At 37.9% G+C, this 17,443-nt stretch overlaps 2 protein-coding genes across 3 annotated transcripts in view; one reads left to right on the top strand and one right to left on the bottom strand.

The window, feature by feature from the left end:
- The window catches only part of GFM1 (G elongation factor mitochondrial 1), a 46,171-nt gene that overhangs the window by 15,424 nt on the left and 13,304 nt on the right, over positions 1–17,443 (top strand). Inside the window, exons 9-13 of the mRNA XM_015066011.3 lie at positions 2,126–2,263; positions 4,297–4,398; positions 6,013–6,069; positions 8,992–9,129; positions 10,008–10,090. Of these exons, the coding sequence (XP_014921497.1) occupies positions 2,126–2,263; positions 4,297–4,398; positions 6,013–6,069; positions 8,992–9,129; positions 10,008–10,090 (518 nt within the window). The remainder of the gene's footprint in view (positions 1–2,125; positions 2,264–4,296; positions 4,399–6,012; positions 6,070–8,991; positions 9,130–10,007; positions 10,091–17,443) is intronic.
- On the bottom strand, positions 10,122–16,528 carry LXN (latexin). 2 transcript variants are annotated; one of them, XM_053221268.1, is made up of 7 exons: positions 16,305–16,528; positions 15,905–16,149; positions 14,434–14,496; positions 13,194–13,371; positions 12,764–12,900; positions 10,707–10,769; positions 10,122–10,445 (listed from the first exon to the last, which is right to left on the bottom strand). In XM_053221268.1, exons 2-7 carry the CDS (start codon positions 16,031–16,033, stop codon positions 10,347–10,349), a joined length of 669 nt encoding a protein of 222 aa, XP_053077243.1. In that variant the 5' UTR covers positions 16,034–16,149; positions 16,305–16,528; the 3' UTR covers positions 10,122–10,346. The 2 variants fall into 2 exon arrangements, with proteins under 2 accessions (XP_053077243.1, XP_014921498.1); XM_015066012.3 differs by lacking the exon at positions 16,305–16,528 and having other exon boundaries at positions 15,905–16,220.

The raw sequence follows: 17,443 nt of genomic DNA, 5'->3' as shown, positions 1-17,443 counted from the left end.
GAGAGAGAGTTTGGCTATTGTAGTTAATGCTGCTGTAAACATTGGGGTGCATGTACCCCTTTGACTCTGTACTTTTGTATTCTTTGGGTAAATACCAAATAGTGCAATTGCTGGATCGTAGGGTAGTTCTATTTTTAACTTTTTGAGGCACCTCCATACTGTTCTCCAGAGTGGATACACCAGTTTGCATTCCCACCAATAGAACAAAAGGGTTCCACTCTGCATCCTTACCACCACCTGTTGTTTCTTGTCTTATTAATAAATTTCAGCCATTCTGACTGGTATGAAGTGATATCTCACTGTGGTTTTGATTTGTATTTCCTTGATGATGAATGATGTTGAGCATCTTTTCTTGTGTCAGCCATCTGGATGTCTTCTTTCAAAAAGTGTCTTTTCTTGTCTTTTGCCCATTTCTTAACTGGGTTGTTTGTTTTTTGGGTGTTGTGTTTGATAAGTTCATTATAGATTTTGGATACTAAGCCTTTATCAGATATGTCATTGCAAATATCTTCTCCCATTCTGTTGGTTGCCTTTTAGTTTTGCTGATTGTTTCCTTGGCTGTGCAGAAGCTTTTTATTTTGATGAGGTCTCAGTAGTTCATGTTTGCTTTTGTTTCCCTTGTCTCCGGAGACATGTTTGGTAAGAAGTTGCTATAGCCAACGTCGAAAAGTTGCTGCCTGTGTTCTTTAGGATTTTGATGGCCTCCTGTCTCACATCTAGGTCTTTCATCCGTTTTGAATTTATTTTTGGGTGGTATGAGCAAGTGGTCCACTTTCATTCTTCTGCATGTTGCTGTCCGGTTTTCCCAACACCATCTGTTGAAGGGACTGTCTTTTCTCCAGTGGTTATTCCTTTCTCGCCTTGTCGAAGATTAGTTGACCTTATAGTTGTGGGTCCATTTCTGGGTTCTCTGTTCTGTTCCATTGATCTATGTGTGTGTTTTTTTGCCAGGACCATATCATCTTGATGACATAGCATTTTAATGTAGCTTGAAATCCAGACTCATCATGCCTCCTGTTTTGTTTTTGTTAAAATTTCAGAATTGCCTTGGCTATTCAGGGTCTTTTGTGGTTCCATACAAATTTTAGAATTGTTTGTTCTAGCTGTGCAAAGAATGTTAGTGGCATTTTAATAGTACTTCTGTACTTGTTAAGTTTGGAATATTTAATATATTTTTATATCAGTCGGGGTTAGCTTCTTATTGCCTTAATTCTTCAGAAATTTCTATTTTTATCCATTTATTCTTCTAAATGAATTTTAAAATCATTAATCAAATGTTTAAAAATTCCTCTTGGGAATTTTTTTGCTATTGTGTTAAACCTGTAAATTAGCATGGGAAGAATTGGCAACTTTTAAAGCATATCTAATTGGTTAGTGTTAATATTGAGGAGGAATTGATCCTTGATTATTTTATATTCAGTTATTTTAAAGAATGCTTCTTTGTGGGCACCTGGGTGGCTCAGTTGGTTAAGCATCTGACTTTGGCTCAGGTTGTAATCTCATGGTTCGTGAGTTCAAAGCCTGCTTTGGGTGACCCCCACTTCTCTCTCTCCTTTCCTCTCACCCTCTCTCCCTCTCTTTCTGTCCCTTGCTCAATTGTGCCCTCTCTCTCTCTCAAAAAAAAAAAAAAAAAAAAAAACAAACTGTATAGCTTTCCAGGTGCTTATCAAAGGTTTTCTAGGTGTATAGTACAGCTTTACCATTTCTGATAATATTTTTGCTCTTTCCAATATATATTGTCTTTCCAATAATTATAACTGATTTGTGTTTACATCTTATTGTATTAAACTGAACTTATGAAATAATATTAGAAGGCAAAAGGATATTTCCTTATTACATACACAATTTAAAATTATTTTCTAATTTTTATTTCAGAAGAATCAGAAGTAATATCTTGGATTGTGATACCAAAAAGACCAGCAACAACCATTTAACTCATGTATATTCAAAGCTGATATTTTTAAGTATTTTATATATATAAAGTATATAAAGTATTTTATATATATAAAGTATACTACTAAAATTGATAGGGAATAATTGGAGGTTGTTGTGAAGTTTTTCTCCTAATTTTGATTCTTACATCTCTTTTTTCTTCTTTCTGCCCTTACCCAATCTTGACTTCTAGGCTGGGCGATTTGGACAGTTAACATATGTCCGCAATTATCAAGGAGAACTGAAGAAGGGTGACACCATCTGTAACACGCGGACGGGAAAGAAAGTGCGGGTGCAACGGCTGGTTCGCATGCACGCCGACATGATGGAGGCAAGTAGAGGTCCTTGTTGGGAGATCAGAAATATCACAAATGCAATTCACATGAAATAGATCTTCCTTCTTGGTATGCTGAGCCCCACAAGAAAATCACTTCTACTTGAATGTGTTTTCCTAACTTCTTCCTTTTTACTTAGATATGCTATAATTCTTTTTTTTTTTTTTTAATTTTTTTTTTAACATTTATTTATTTTTGAGAGAGAGAGTGTGAGCAGGGGAAGGGCAGAGATAGAGGGAGACACAGAATCTGAAGCAGGCTCCAGGCTCCGAGCTATCAGCACAGAATCCACCCTTGGGCTTGAACTCATGAACTGTGAGATCATGACCTGAGCCGAAGTCAGACGCTTAACCGACTGAGTCACTCAGGTGCCCCTGCTATAATTCTGATGTCGCACTTTGGTATGGGCTAAATTACTAGATGTTAAGGACACATTTTATGCCACTGTTTGTGATTAGCTGTATTTCCTCAATGGCCAAGGTTAAGGAGAAAGGACAATTAGTTCCCTAAGACTCAGAACACAAGATTCAGCACCTTTCTCAAGAACTGCCATCACAAAGAGTATGTAATAGGTGTTAGGACAATGTAAGTGGTTTTCAGAGGCAGTTGAGAGTAATTAGTTCATACACAGTGTCCAACATTGTTCAGGGAATTAACTTTCACAAGTATGGCCTGTGTGAAAGCCCTATTTAACCCTAGAGCTTTTCATTCCTATTATAGAACCAGCCCCCCAGAAGGACCTTATTGGTGCTGAAATCCATCTGAAGATTTAGAGCCTCTCAAGATCTTATCTGGGAAATAAACTTTGGTTTATGGCTTGAATTTTTGAATTGGTTCTGAATCTATCCATGCCTTCTGTGGTCTTTTAGGATTAAGTCTTGGTAGAAATGCTAAGTGTGTGAAGTTGTCTCCTCCTCCCGCTCTTTCCCAAGTCACTTCTATTCCTAGAGAGGTTTATTTGTCAGCAAAAGCTTATGACTTTCAGAAATTTGTGGTAACCATAACTTTGTCTCTCCTGGAAGGTGAGTGAGCAGTCTTTCAAATTGGATGCAATTGCTGTTTTGTGAGATAGGCAGCAGGGGGCATTATAGAGGGATTGGTGATTGTCACAGCCGTTTGTTTTTATGGGCCGGCCAGAGGCTAGGAGATGTGTTTATCTGTGTAAATGTTAGACTCAGGCACACTTGCTCATTCACAGCCACAGCTGTTATGAATGAACTGTCAATATAAGTGGACAAAAACTAGGAAACTTAAGAGGCACCAGTGCTTTGTTCTTGATTTCCTGTGTTTACTTGACTGCTTGCATCTGTGAGAAATTAAAATTATTTTAAGTACATGAGCTGAATTCCCCTGCCTTTATTTTCAAAACTTCCTTTGCAGTTTTTCCTCTTACGTCTTTGTCATACATATGTCATTGTTGGACTGTGGCAACACGTATAATATACATCCTTTTTTGTTTGTTTTTTTAATTATCTTGAGAGAGCGAGCGTGCATGCACACAAGTGCAGTGGAGGGGTAGGGAGAGGGGGAGAGAGACAGGAGAGAAGAGAGAGAAGTAGGCTGTATGCTGTCAGTGCAGAGCCCGATGCGAGGCTCGATCTCACGACCATGAGATCATGTCCTGAGCCAAAATCCAGAGTCGGACACTTAACCTACTGAGCCACCCAGGTGCCACCCAGGTGTAATACATCCTTTTTAATCCATAGAAATCACTTTAGAAGTGTGAGGCTCTGTGCACTTTCACTACTACATATCCTCCAAATAATGATGCCATAGCTCTAAATGTCCATTTAAAGTAAAATCTTGTCAATCAAGATACGGTTTAAATAAAGGCCCTATTCAAGCTATATCTTGCTGTGGTTGATTGTTGGTATTGCACTGGTTCTATAATTCATTCTCTGTAGAATCCATGGTGAGATGCTGCCATACTTGTTTATGTACAATGTGTTTATTGTGTAATTACTTTTTAGTTACTATGTCCTGATTTGTATTACTTGCAAGCATTATTTTATGTTATTCTTTTATTTAGGATGTTGAGGAAGTGTATGCTGGAGACATCTGTGCATTGTTTGGCATCGACTGTGCTAGTGGAGACACATTCACAAATAAAAATAATAGTGGCCTTTCTATGGTATGTCATTTCATTTCAAAGCTGTTTGTCATTTGAGTTTTAAAAGTCTTTGTTTTTATATAGTACATTTAGTACTTCAGAAAAAACAATCACAGAAGTTTTTATTTATTGCCACAGGCATCAGTAGATTTGTTGTGGGTGGCTCTTTGGATGTCAGACAAATGCTCTATGTAAGTTATCTGATTTTTCTTAGTAAAATAATTCCACGGTCCTGTTAGGTTTAGCATGGAGGGAGAACTCTTCACTAGATACACCGGGACTGTGTAGTGCCGATTCCTCTGCTCTTGAGATCTGCCTCCCCATAGGATTCCCTTCTAATTCCTGTTGCCATCAGGCCGGTCCCAGTGGAGTGCCCCTTACTTACTAATCTAGCAGCCAGAGTGGACCCTTGCTTCAGTCCCCCAGAGAACTGGAACATGTAGACTAGGGGATAACAGAGTGGAACCCTGCTTGAAGGCGAGGTGCAACTAAACAGTCTTACTGCAGACAGGCTGCCCTGTGGAACTCAATGGCTTTTCGTCGCTGAAGGATCCCAAAGGAAAGAGCATGCTTGAGCAGTTCCTGCCTGTGAATCCCCTTCACTCATTTCCCTTTTTTGCGCCTGTAGGAGAGCAGGCTCTCTGACAGTAAAATCATCTGTTCAAGCTGAATTCAGTAAAGAAAGAATAGGAATACACAGGGGGATAGGAATTTGCAGTGAAGGAATTTATAGTGTGTTCTTTACATAAGAACTGGTCTATCCCTAATAGATGAGCACTATAATAGTTCCTGTATTGTGTGACGCAGTCATAATTTTATAATTTAGTTTTTCTGTATAAAATAAATATTCTCTAAGATCTATGGTTTTACATTTTGACTTAAGATACTACAAAAAAATCAAAATCTGTACAGATTTTGGGGGGGATCTAGAGAAGGGGCATGTTTTGTAAACAAATATTATTGATAAGGCCTTCTCTAAATATTTGTCACTAATAATATGAGGGACTGGAGGTTGTGCGAAGTGCTTAGGCTTTGAAGCAAATAGACCGTGATTAGAGTCTCACCTTTGCCCTATTCTCCTTACTGGCCCTTGGCCAAGTTATTTTGTCTTCTTTCCAAGCCCTTAATAATTTAATTTGTAAAATGGGGATAATAACATCTGCTTGTCAGAGTTGTGATTGATTGAATGAGGTATCATACGTATAAAGAATCTAGTGCCCTTTCTCTGTTTTATCAATGGTCATGGTATACTTTGATTAAATAAAGTAACTTATCAAAAGATGGCAACAGTACATGTAGCCACTAGCCAATAAGAAATTCCACATCTTGGCATTGGGTTCATTATGATTATGTTTAAACTGAATGTGTCAGTAAACTTAGAGGTCTTAAACAGTTAATAAATAATTTATTTTTGTTATTTGGGGAGGGAGGAGATTATGTAAATGTGTGCATTTATTAATGTATTATTGATGCATTTAATATGAAACAGACCACACTATATATCACACTATATATCATCTAGTCTAAACATGTTGACTAGTATTTATACTTTTGTAAGTAGCACATTAAAATTCATTCATTCCTGGACCAATACTGTATTTGAATTCTTCTCTGTTCTTTTAAAAAATGTTTTAGGAGTCAATTCATGTTCCTGATCCTGTCATTTCAATAGCAATGAAGCCTTCTAACAAGGTAGGAGATGGGTGTCAAACTCAGTATATCACAGTAAAAACTTGAGCTCACAATGCATATAGTATCTTATGATAACCAGCAATCTCATGGTCTCTATTTCTTCTTTTGGTATTGAGATTACCTTTTTTTTTTTTTTTTTTAATGTTTATTTATTTTGAGAGAGAGCATGCATGCACACGCAGGGGAGGGGCAGAGAGAGAGAACTCCAAGGAGGCTCCACACTGTCAGTGCAAAGCCCAACTCAGGGCTCAATCCCAGGAACCCACAAGATCATGACCTAAGCTGAAATCAAGAGCTGGACGCTTAACCAACTGAGCCACCCAGGTGCCCCGAGATCACCTTTTAAAACTACCAGTCTGGGGGCATATGGGTGGCTCAGTTGGTTAAGGGTCTGACTCTTGGTTTTGGCTCAGGTCATGCATGATCTTGTGGCTTCGTGGGTTTGAGCCCCGCATCAGGATCTATACTGGAAGTGTGGAATCTACTTGAGATTCTTTCCCCCCCTCTCTCTGCCCCTTTCCCACTTGCTCACTCACTCTCTCTCTCTCTCTCTCTCTGAAAATAAATAAATAAACTTAAAAAAAAAACCACCCAGTCTGTTGGTAGTAATTTTCACACTATATCTGAAAAAATTGGTGGTATTAAAATTGGTACGAGACTGTACTTTCCAACTCTTTACAATATCACTAGCTCCAAAGTAATAAGAATATTTTCCTAGATTCACATCATAAAGGAATGAAAAGGGGAAACAGGGACATTTGTCTTAAGTTGTAGTAAAACCCCACTGAAGTACATTAGATTACTGTATAGATTAATTGCCTCATGGATTATAATACATCTCTGGATTTGTGGTAGTTAGGAAGTACATGTCTGGTTATAATGTGGAAAGCCTAAAACAAGACTGTTTTTCTTTCTATGATTGGACTTGATGTCATTTGCTTTTTATGAAACCAGAATTGCTTGAATAGGTTTAATTTGCATTGCTGTCATAACTGAGTTCTTAAAGTTGCTTTGATATTCATAATAGTCATGTTAATATCGTGAATTGAACTCATTCATGCATTGAGTGAACACTTTATGACCTCTTGTCATCTGGGAGCTATTGTTTACAGAACATACTCTGGTTTATTGTCTTGTGAATACATTAACAGGTACTACTTCCTCATTTTTGAGGAAATGAGATTTTCCAGACCCTTCTCGATACAGAAAAGAGGATGTTGAGGGAGTAAGAAACATTAAATCCTTCCATATCAGAAATTTGAGAAAAGGCAAACCTTGCATCTTACCACACAGTGAAATGCCACAATTCTAGGTGCTTTGCAAAATTGTTTGCTTTTCCCTTCAGAACGTTCAGGGACAGAAGTTAATGATACTGTGCTTCTTCATTCCTAATTTAGAGTCTATGTAAGGTATTTAACTGTTGATAGTTCACAACAATAGAGGGAAATCAAAGGCATCAGTATCTAAAAGGTTTTTTGGTGTCTTAGGGCCATCTGCTTGCTGGAGTAAAGTCAAATTTAATTCAAATAATGAAGTCACTGCATAAAGCTGTGAATCTCAATAGTGGGGCAGGGATGATTTTCTAGTAAGTTGAAAATACATAGTGTAGCGAAAAGGCAAGAGACTTCAGAGATCGACTGACCCAGGATTCATTCCCAGCTTTGCCATGCACTAGCTCTGTGGCCTTGAGCAAGTCACTTCACCTTTCTATACCTAGTTTCCTCACCTGTGAAATGTGGATAATTCTGTCTTGCAGCATTGTAGTTAGAATTTGAGGAACATACACAGAGCATACACATATAGAATGATTCCATGCACATGTGATAGCTGTTAAATACTGGTGATCCAGGGTGTGTTAGTTTCCTATTGCTGCCGTAAGAAAGTACCACAAACTTGGTGGCTTAAAATAACACAAGTATATTCTTTTACAGTGTTAGAAATCTGAGGTAGTTCTTAATTGGCTAAAATCAAGGTATTGACAGAGCTGTTTTCCTTTCTGGAGGCTCCAGGGGACATTTTATTTTCAGCTAACTCAGATTGTTGGCAAAATCCAGCTCTTTGTGGCTGTTAGAACTGGGGTCCCCATTTCCCAGATGACGGTCACTAGAGGCTGCCCATCTTCCTGGGCTTATGTCTTGTCTTCAATGCTGTCAACCATGAAATGAGTCCCTTTTGTGCTTCAGATGTCTTCTGCCTCTTCTTCCCTCATTCTATCTCCCTGACTTAACCTTCTGTACTCCTCTTCCTTTTTAAAGATTCTTCAGATTCTTCATGGTAATTTCCCCATCTCAGTGTCTGTAATCTTAATCATATCTGTAAAGTCCCCTTCACCTCATAAAGTAAATTCACAGGTTTGGGAGGATTAGGGCATATCCTTAGAGGACCATTATTCTGCTTACCATGTATGGAATTACATCTAAGAAGAATAAAGGCACATCCAACCACATCCAAGCAGGTTGTTTTGAAAGGGGGAAGTCCCACTGTGGCATTTGCCTTATTCTTGGTCTTAACTGTTCTGCTTGAAGCTACAATCAAGTCTTGGTAAGTATACTGATTCCTTTGATTGTGTATAGGATTTCTAAAACGTAACAGTAACATAGGTTCTTCTTTCCCCTTCATGGGCAGTTTTCCCCACAAGTGGATAGTTTCTGTATATCTGAGAATAGGAAAGGGCATAGGTAAGTCTTGGACTCTTGTTTTCTATCTTGTTATAGAAAGAATTCTGTCAGCTAGCCATTCACTGCTGTCTTGACTGTGTGGTGTCCAAGCTCAAATATTGAAAGGGTATGGCCTAGGAGCTAGGTGGGGATCATTGTTATTTCCTAGCTGTTAATGTATTTGATTTCATTCAGTAAAGTTCTTTCAACAGTCCTATTGCTTATCATGCTTAGTAAAATGTGTAATGACTTTCTGTTTTTAAAGAATGATCTGGAAAAATTTTCAAAAGGTATTGGCAGGTTTACAAGAGAAGACCCTACATTTAAAGTCCACTTCGACACTGAGAGCAAAGAGACAATCGTATCTGGCATGGGGGAATTACACCTGGAAATCTATGCTCAGGTAATGAATAACAAGAAAATTAACTTAAATTCATTGTATTTATGTTTCTGTTTTGTTACAAGTCAATAGTTCTCAGTCTAATGACTGTAAACTAATAGTAGTTCTTCAGACTTCATTCTGGTTTCTATCCAGATGTGGCATACTGTGTTACAAATGTTACTATGTGTTACAAGTTAATTCTTTTTGATTTCTGAATCCTTTTATTTGTAAAATATTGTAGACTGCTAGAATCAAGGCTCAGTATTTGCAATAAGACCATCCATCCATTCCCTACGTCATTGTTAGTTGGGTCAGGTAAATCCTGGACCCAGCCTTAGGGAGACCACCCGTTGGGAGAGACCTGCTGAGGAAGTTGGCCCATCAGTATCCACTCTTCAGGCCATTTCTTGCCTGTTTTCTTTTCAAGTTAGTGCTTGAAGATCATTAGAATATAGATAATAGAGTAGATGGGCCATATTTTCCTAGGAAAGTTCTTCTGTGTCTGTGAATGAAAACAAAAGCTATATGACTTATGATTAAAAATTCTGGTTGTGATCACATTTTAGAAGTTAAGACAGTAGAAAACTGACAACATTCCAGTGAATATGTAATAGTATAGAAAAAAGGTGTGAAGTTTTAGTGGATAGATTAGAGGTAAGTGTAAGTTCATGAGTCTTAAGTAGAATTCATTTACATAAAATCTTTAAAAGCAGTTTGTATTACTTAATATCATGTCTCTAACCTTTCTAAGATACTTAAGTGATTTAAAGTTTGTCTTTTTTTTTTAATCTATTATGTTTAGACAAGTGCTTCAGAGGTAGTTAAGATTCTTAAGATTGTTCTTCTTTCAGTTTATTTTTTTAAACATACCAAAATATTATCTCCCCTGTTCTTTTTAGAGGATGGAAAGAGAATATGGCTGTCCTTGTGTCACAGGAAAGCCAAAGGTTGCTTTCAGGGAGACCATTACTGCCCCTGTCCCGTAAGTATGCAAAACAAACGTACTAGGAGACTGGGACTGAAGCTTTTTATTATGGGATATACATACCACTATTAGTATTGGGACACTTGTACATCATGACACTGTTACAGAATCTGTATAGTTCTATACTGTAATGAAGACATTTATACAGAGTGACACTTTGCAATTTGGCCCCATAAGCTAGGGATCCATGAAGATCTGGAGTACACAGCATTTATAAGCATGTTGACACTTCATCCAGCGTTAGGATCTTCATTTATTCCAGTTGTGCTTCCTTTGCCAGACGGCTGTTATGCTTTACTTTAGTACCGTATTGTGGATGCCAGAGAACTTGCATTTGCCAAGGAATAATCTCCTGCAAGTAAAGGAAACTAATGCTGTGATAAAATTCAGAAAACATTTAAGAAAACAGTGTTGGGTTTATAGGACAAAATAGTCCTTACAAAGAGCAGCATAAAAGAAGTTAAATGGCTACCAGTATAATATACTTCAGCCTGGTATCTATTTTAATTTACATGAATTCTTACTTAGAGTCAGAATTATGACTTGGGTATACGCTGTGGCTACAAGTCTCCGTTTTCAAAGTCCCATCAGATAAAGGTAAAAGGTACTTTACCTGAGATGCAATGTCATGAAGTAGAATGGTGTAGTCGAATTCAATGAAGTCATCATTTCTTTGCTATCATAAAAAATAAAAACCTGGTGTTTGAAACTTCATATCTTTGGCAGAAATGATATGTTCATTTTAAAATTGAGCTTTCATTACTAGATGATTATAATACTTGCATTTAATAAGTAAAAATTAAAAAATTGAATGTTATAATTTACTTAGCCTGATCAGATAAACTGTGTTCTTATAAAGTAAGTTTTCTTTTAACCTACATTTTAAAATCATGATTTTCCACCTGGTACTCTAAAAGTTGTGTACCCTTGGGGTGCCTGGGTGGCTCAGTCTTTTCAGCAGACGACGCTTGATGGTTCAGTTCATGATCTCATGGTTCGTGAGTTCAAGCCCCATGTCGGGCTCCGCCCTGGCAGTGTGAAGCCTGCTTGGGATTCTTTTGCTCCCTGTCTCTCTGCTCCTCCCTCATTCACACACACTCTCACAGAATAAATAAATGAATTTCGTGTACCCTTTTTAGGTTCTGGGCTGCGATAGCTGCTTTAGAGTATTAATGATTAAAGAGTGTCATTTAAGATTCCTTAATGTTTCCATTATGCAGAAAAGCATTATTTAAGGGATAAACTACTGGAATGAGTGTTTACATTAAAGGAAACCAATTTTATAATAGAAATTTTCTTTTTAAAAATTGAGAATAGTGAAACTTAATGTAGTTATCTGGTTTTATAATTAAAGCTTTGTGCTGCTTATTGCTTTGGACATACAAAGTATTTATACCATCTACACCATATACACAGAAATACTGCATCCACAGACTTTAAACTACATTCACCAGAGATTTGCTGTACAAGGTTCTTGGCTTATAATCAATGTATTGAAACAAACCCTAGCCTCCGAGGGACAGCACAAGCTGCTGTGGCTCCTTTGGTTAACAGGGATTATAAATGTGCAATAAACCTTTCTGCTGAAATTTTAGTTAATGCTTTAAAACTTTGATGAACGGTTACAGGAGTTTTCTTTCATAAAACTGCTAGTACTGTCTTGTGTATATTTTGCTACAAAAACATGCCTTGAAAACCATGATTATGACTGTGTAATTTCTGTAACCTGGACCTGTTACTCAATTATTTGAGGCCTCAGTACCCCTACAGGAATGTTGTAACCAAAGCTGATATCTACAGAAGTGCATTAGAAAAAGGCTGTTTCTGAAAATGTAGATTTGTTAGGGATTTGGCATCATGTTGTGACAACTGTGATAGGGTGTCCTGCCCCCCAGTGCCCGTAGGTATCATGTGGTTACAAAAGCCTGTGGAGCAAAGGTGCTCCAGTTGCCTTGCAGTTTGTTACCAGCAAGCCAAAACAAGTCATGTGGAAAGTCCTTTTCACTGACAGAGCTCAGACTGTTTGTTGTGGTTTCTTTGTACTGTTTTTCTTTATATCTTTTACATACCAACAGTTGACTTTTTAACCTCTTAATAAGGCTAAAGTGTAAAGCTGACTTTATCTCCTTAAAGTCTAGAAAGAGGCAGTTCTAAATAGTCCTATCAGACTTGAAACACCAGGCTATCAACAAGAAACGGAGGTTGTAGATTATGGCTAAAGGGGTTATAGGAGAAACTTATATTCAGCAAGCTTCACAAAGATTAAGATTGTAATATTTTTGTTCCGGCTGATCCCTGGGGCAAAAAAATGCCAGCATGTCTCTGAGTAACACTGGCACCACCATTTCAATAGAGGAGGAAAACAGAGGTAGTTTCAGTATTGCATACCTATAGAAATTTGAACACAAAATTTAGATTGCCAAAGGATATAATGTTTTAAGCTGAGCACAAGAACTGAATGCTATACTGCCTATAACTCAATATTTCACTCTCTTGGAAACTGCAGCTTCACTGTTTTTAGCCTTGGTTGTAAGTCTCACTCCTTCAAAATAACAGGCTCACTATTTTTAATATAAAATGACTAAAGGAACACTGTTTATCCAATTATAAATCATCACACTTTCTGTAAAATGAACTTTGTTAATAGTATATGTTATACAAATCACTTACCACTTGCTTGACAGTTTGTATTTTTACCATTTTATACCATGTGTTTTCAGTAGAATTCTGCCATATTATATAACCACAGGCAACCCAGGCTAAATGTCGAACTGGCTTCATTTCTGGAGATACATTTCCAAAACTGTCTGGGGAGGGAAACATTTATATGATAAATGGAATTACTTTATATATGCAATATTAACCTTTAAGAAAATCTAAATCTAAGTCATGTCTTTGTTTCCTTCAAATGTGTACAGAATATAATTTAAGCCCTGGATCTACAAAGTTGCAAGGCCCTTTTTTGTTGAATTAGATTGGTAATGAATATTTTTGCAAAAGCCAGTCTATTTCCAACATAATGTTAACATCTAACAGTTTTGAGGATAATTAATACTGATCTTAAAGTTGAAAGGAAATTTTCCATGCCATATTTATATACCTGGAATATTTTGTGCTTCAAGTGGTTCCTTCATAGACTTGAGTCTTTGATAAAATGTGTTATCTTCTTTATCTGGGTTCTTTCCAATTTCTCCTTCAAATGTGAAGTTGACTTCTGGTGCAGTATCTTGTCCCGTTAGAGGGTAAAGTACTTCAGCTGTACAGTTCAGTGTAACTTGCTGTTTGAAACATTTTGCAAAATATCTTTACATGTAGAAGGCCATCCATCACTAGCTGTCATTCTTGAGGTACAACATTAAAAGTGCTGGCCTTCTAATGGTGTTTGAAACTTCAGAGTGTCTATTACAGAGGTATCTAATTGGGTGTGGCCTACATTTTTCTTAAAGATATCTAAAATAGATAACTTATTTTGTAACTTACAGGGTTTCATAATCTTACAAGTTCTTAAAACTTTAACTATTTCAGTATTAATGGGGTGTCCATTTGTAAGGCTAGATTTTAGTCTGATTTTATATACTACCTCTAGCCTTTGGTTACTTTTTAAGTCTTTCTGTTACTCCACTCTCTGCTTCTGAAATAACAGAAATATTCTCAAACCCAGATATAGTAATCTTATCTACATATAAAATTAGAAAATGTAGCATTGGTTCTGCTTTGAAAAATGGCTGTCTAGCAGCTTAGATGTCTTTTAATAAATCTCATGTTAGCCTGTATCTCTTCTGAATTATGCTCAATAAAAGGGCAAGCTTTTTATAAAATTTTAAGATAGTTGTGTTACAAATTGCAGTTCCTTTCTTTTAAGTTTGTCTCACTAATTATTTGGCAGGAATATATTTTTTAAAAATTTCCTTGCCCCATTACTGAAAGATTTTTATCTGACATGGTGGTATCATTTGGTCATTTTATTCCTCATAAATATCTTTCAAATAAATCAAAAACAGAATGAGAAAGGCAGACATTTAAGAAAGTGATGATGACTGGAGAGTAAATTACTTCACTTGTTCATATTAGGCATAAGTTCAGACTGTCCTATGAGTATATAACATTTTTTAAGGGAATTTATTTGAACTGAAATGTGTAGAGTCTTTGCTAACTAGCTCAATAGAATTACCTCATGTATCTCAATATATTTTAAAAAGCATAAAATCTGACCTATGCATAGTCATTATTTTTTTCAAGGCAGGGATTTCACAACAACTTAATACGATTTTATCAGCAAAGGTGATCTAAAATATTTCTAGAATCAAATTTTATTTAATAATAAAGGACATTTCACTTACTTTTTGGATAATTTCTTCCACAGAAAATTTAAGGCAATACTTATGTCCTCTTCCTGGAATATCCTATTAAGAAAACGTGATGAGTTATTACAATAGTAACTCAGTTCTTTGTATTGTTGGAAGAATACACTCTCATTTGGTTGGAGGCAGAGGGCTGACTGGCGGGGGTAAATGATCAAAGCCTTAGACCTTGAAAAAGGCATGTCACCATGTATAGAACTTCAGATTCAGGAAGTCCTCTATCAGGTTTATTTTGGATGAGAACAGAGAGGGGATTAAAAAAAAAAAAAAAAATATATATATATATATATATATATACACACACATACATATATATATGTACATATATATATATGTGTGTGTGTGTGTGTGTATGTATATATATATATATATATATATATATATATATATATATAGCAGGTTATAATTCACTTTCAATCATCAGAGGACTTCAGCCTCTGGATCTGTGATCCTAAATTCTCTACAAAAGAAATTGTGAAACATCTTTTGATTCTAAGACGAAAAACAGGATATACCAAAGAAAAGGTTTTCAGAAAGCCCTGTGTACCTTCCAAATCGTGTTCAATGAAGGTGAATTCCATTTTGGGGCAGATAACTGCAAAGTGGCTAGAGATGTTAAGTATTATTTTTACTTACACATTAGTGGACCTACAAAATGAAACTTTAGCAAGTAAGACAAATGTTTAGGTATTTCACTTTTGAATCAAAGATACAATTAAGAGTTTATACCTCATTATATGGTGCAGTTTTGAAGTAACATCTACTCCCTGTCAGCTCTTATAGCCTATTAGTTGTATTTTATATCAGATAACTAAGCTTTTAGTAAAATGGAAACAAGGCTGGTTAGTGGTTGCTTTGGCCGTAAGCATTTAAGTTAACCCTTTGCCAGAGGGAGCACATCTTTTACAGCAGTCTGTGGCAGTGGTGTTTGGGTAGTTAAAGAAACGCTTCAGCCCAGAATGCTTTTCTCTGACTTTGGTTGTCGGTTTCTCTTGCTTTTGCTTCCCCTTCATTTCGGTCAAAGGGTCTGGTAAGGATTGTTCATAAATTTTAGGCAAAGAAGAATCGTTTGGAAGACGAGTTTTTGTTCAGATTAGCGTAGTAGATGAGAAACACAGTAGCAGTTTTAAGGTTCTTTTGAATGGTTCCTACAGGTTTCACTCTGTAAAGGGTAAAATGCCGCCCCACATTTAGAACATTTTCCCATTTCTTTGTAATAGTGCCCATTAAAAAACGGCCTCTGCCTTTCCAAGAAAAAAACAAACCGCCCTCACTGCCCTGGAGTGGCAACTATCTCCAGAACTGTTAACTTCCCTAGACTTGCCTAGTCCCCAAACGGGCAAGGGTGAAGTGGAAGGGAAGTCGCACGAAGAACGAGGCTGAGACCCTCCGGAGTGGAGGGAAAGCGAGTAGGTGCGGGCCCCTGCCCGCTGCCGTCTGCGGGACTCACCTCCATGCTGGCTTGTTTGATAGTCTGCACCATAAACACCTTGTGGGGGGTCCCCTGCTGGTAGTTGATGCAATTCTCCGCCACCGAGGCCGCCCTGGAGGCCGGGAAGTGGGTCGGGGGGATTTCCATTCTTGGTGAGCGGCGGGTGGGTGAATGCACCGAGGCTCTGAGGCTCTAGCTTAAGGGACGGGACCCAACCGGTGCACAGAACCGGTGCTTCGCTGGTCCAGGCTCCTGCTGGGTAGCTGAGGCGGAAGAGTCGGCACGCCTGATTCGGGCTGGGTGTGGGCAGGCTCGCCAGCTCCTACCGCCCCCCCCCCCCGCCCCCCCTTCCCTCCTTCCGATTCGGGAAGCTGCCGCGGGGCGCTGGCTCCTGTGGCACCGCCCTTTTGCTGCCTACGTTTACTCGCTGGTTCCTGCCAGGGCGAGGGTTCTGGCCTTCTTTCCGGCTGGAGGAAGTGGTGGTGTGGGGAGGTGGGTTAGGTTGGCAGGGACGTCTTCCTTTCATTGACCTTTACTGAAGTTCCGGGAGGGCTTTTTTATCCTTTTCCTTTATGGAGCGCCTCTGGGGATTCCGTTTTCCTCTCCATGGAAGAAGTATGGTTGCTTCACAGTCTGGAGCACACCTTCCTTGTATGCAAAGGGACAAAGTGCAAAGGAGCTCTAGGTAGTGAGTTCATTACTCCTTTCTTCTTCCCATTCTGAGAGTCCAAGAGCCGGCTCTGTTTAATCCCCCCTTTCTGTGGGGTTTGCACCAATGCTGCCCAATCAGGGTATGAGAAACTGCAAACCATAGTATTAATGGGGATCAGGAGAAATAAAAAATACACCCGCACCCCTCTCTCCCTTACTAATCTTAGAAAAATGAGGTTTTGCTATAAATCATGCTTCTTACTTTATGAATCACTTTGAAAATTTTACTTTAAGAATTAAAACATAGGGGCGCCTGGGTGGCTCAGTCGGTTAAGTCAGACTCCTGGTTTCTGGTCAGGTCATGATCTCACCTCACCATTTGTGAGTTTGAGCCCTCATAGGGCTCAGTGCTAACAGTGCAGAGCCTGCTTTGGATTCTGTCTCACCCTCTCTGCCCCTCCCCTGTTCGCTTGCTTGCTCTCTCAAAATTTTTTTTTTTGAGAATTAAAACAACTTAAAGCACTGCACTGAAGTAATTTCTAACAAAGGCAAGAGTTTTTAAAGCTGCTTAAGCAAGCACAAACTTTCAGTAGACCGTGCATTTTCATTCTCCAGTTTTCTTAATTACCTTCTTGTTTTAGTTTTCAAGGGCCTGGCTGTTGTTTGGATTTGCTCTAGATCAAGAAGTTAAGGTTCCTTTTTATCTGTATGGCCAAACCTTCACTTTAGCTTGTTGGCTTGGAAATAAAGATTCTTTGCTTTTTTCCTCAGAATAGATTTTTGAAGATTCTTTGGGTAATCATATGTGTTGTGGCACTTTTAAAAATAAGTTTAAAAATTTATTTGTAATGTATTGTCTTCCTCAAATACCCTCTTTAATTTACTAATAAAGTCCTTATTTGGAGT

Source organism: Acinonyx jubatus, chromosome C2 (genome assembly GCF_027475565.1).
Source record: "Acinonyx jubatus isolate Ajub_Pintada_27869175 chromosome C2, VMU_Ajub_asm_v1.0, whole genome shotgun sequence".
NCBI lineage: Eukaryota > Metazoa > Chordata > Mammalia > Carnivora > Felidae > Acinonyx > Acinonyx jubatus.
Note: the sequence above shows the minus strand (reverse complement) of the source record. Positions and strands in the feature narration are given on the sequence as shown.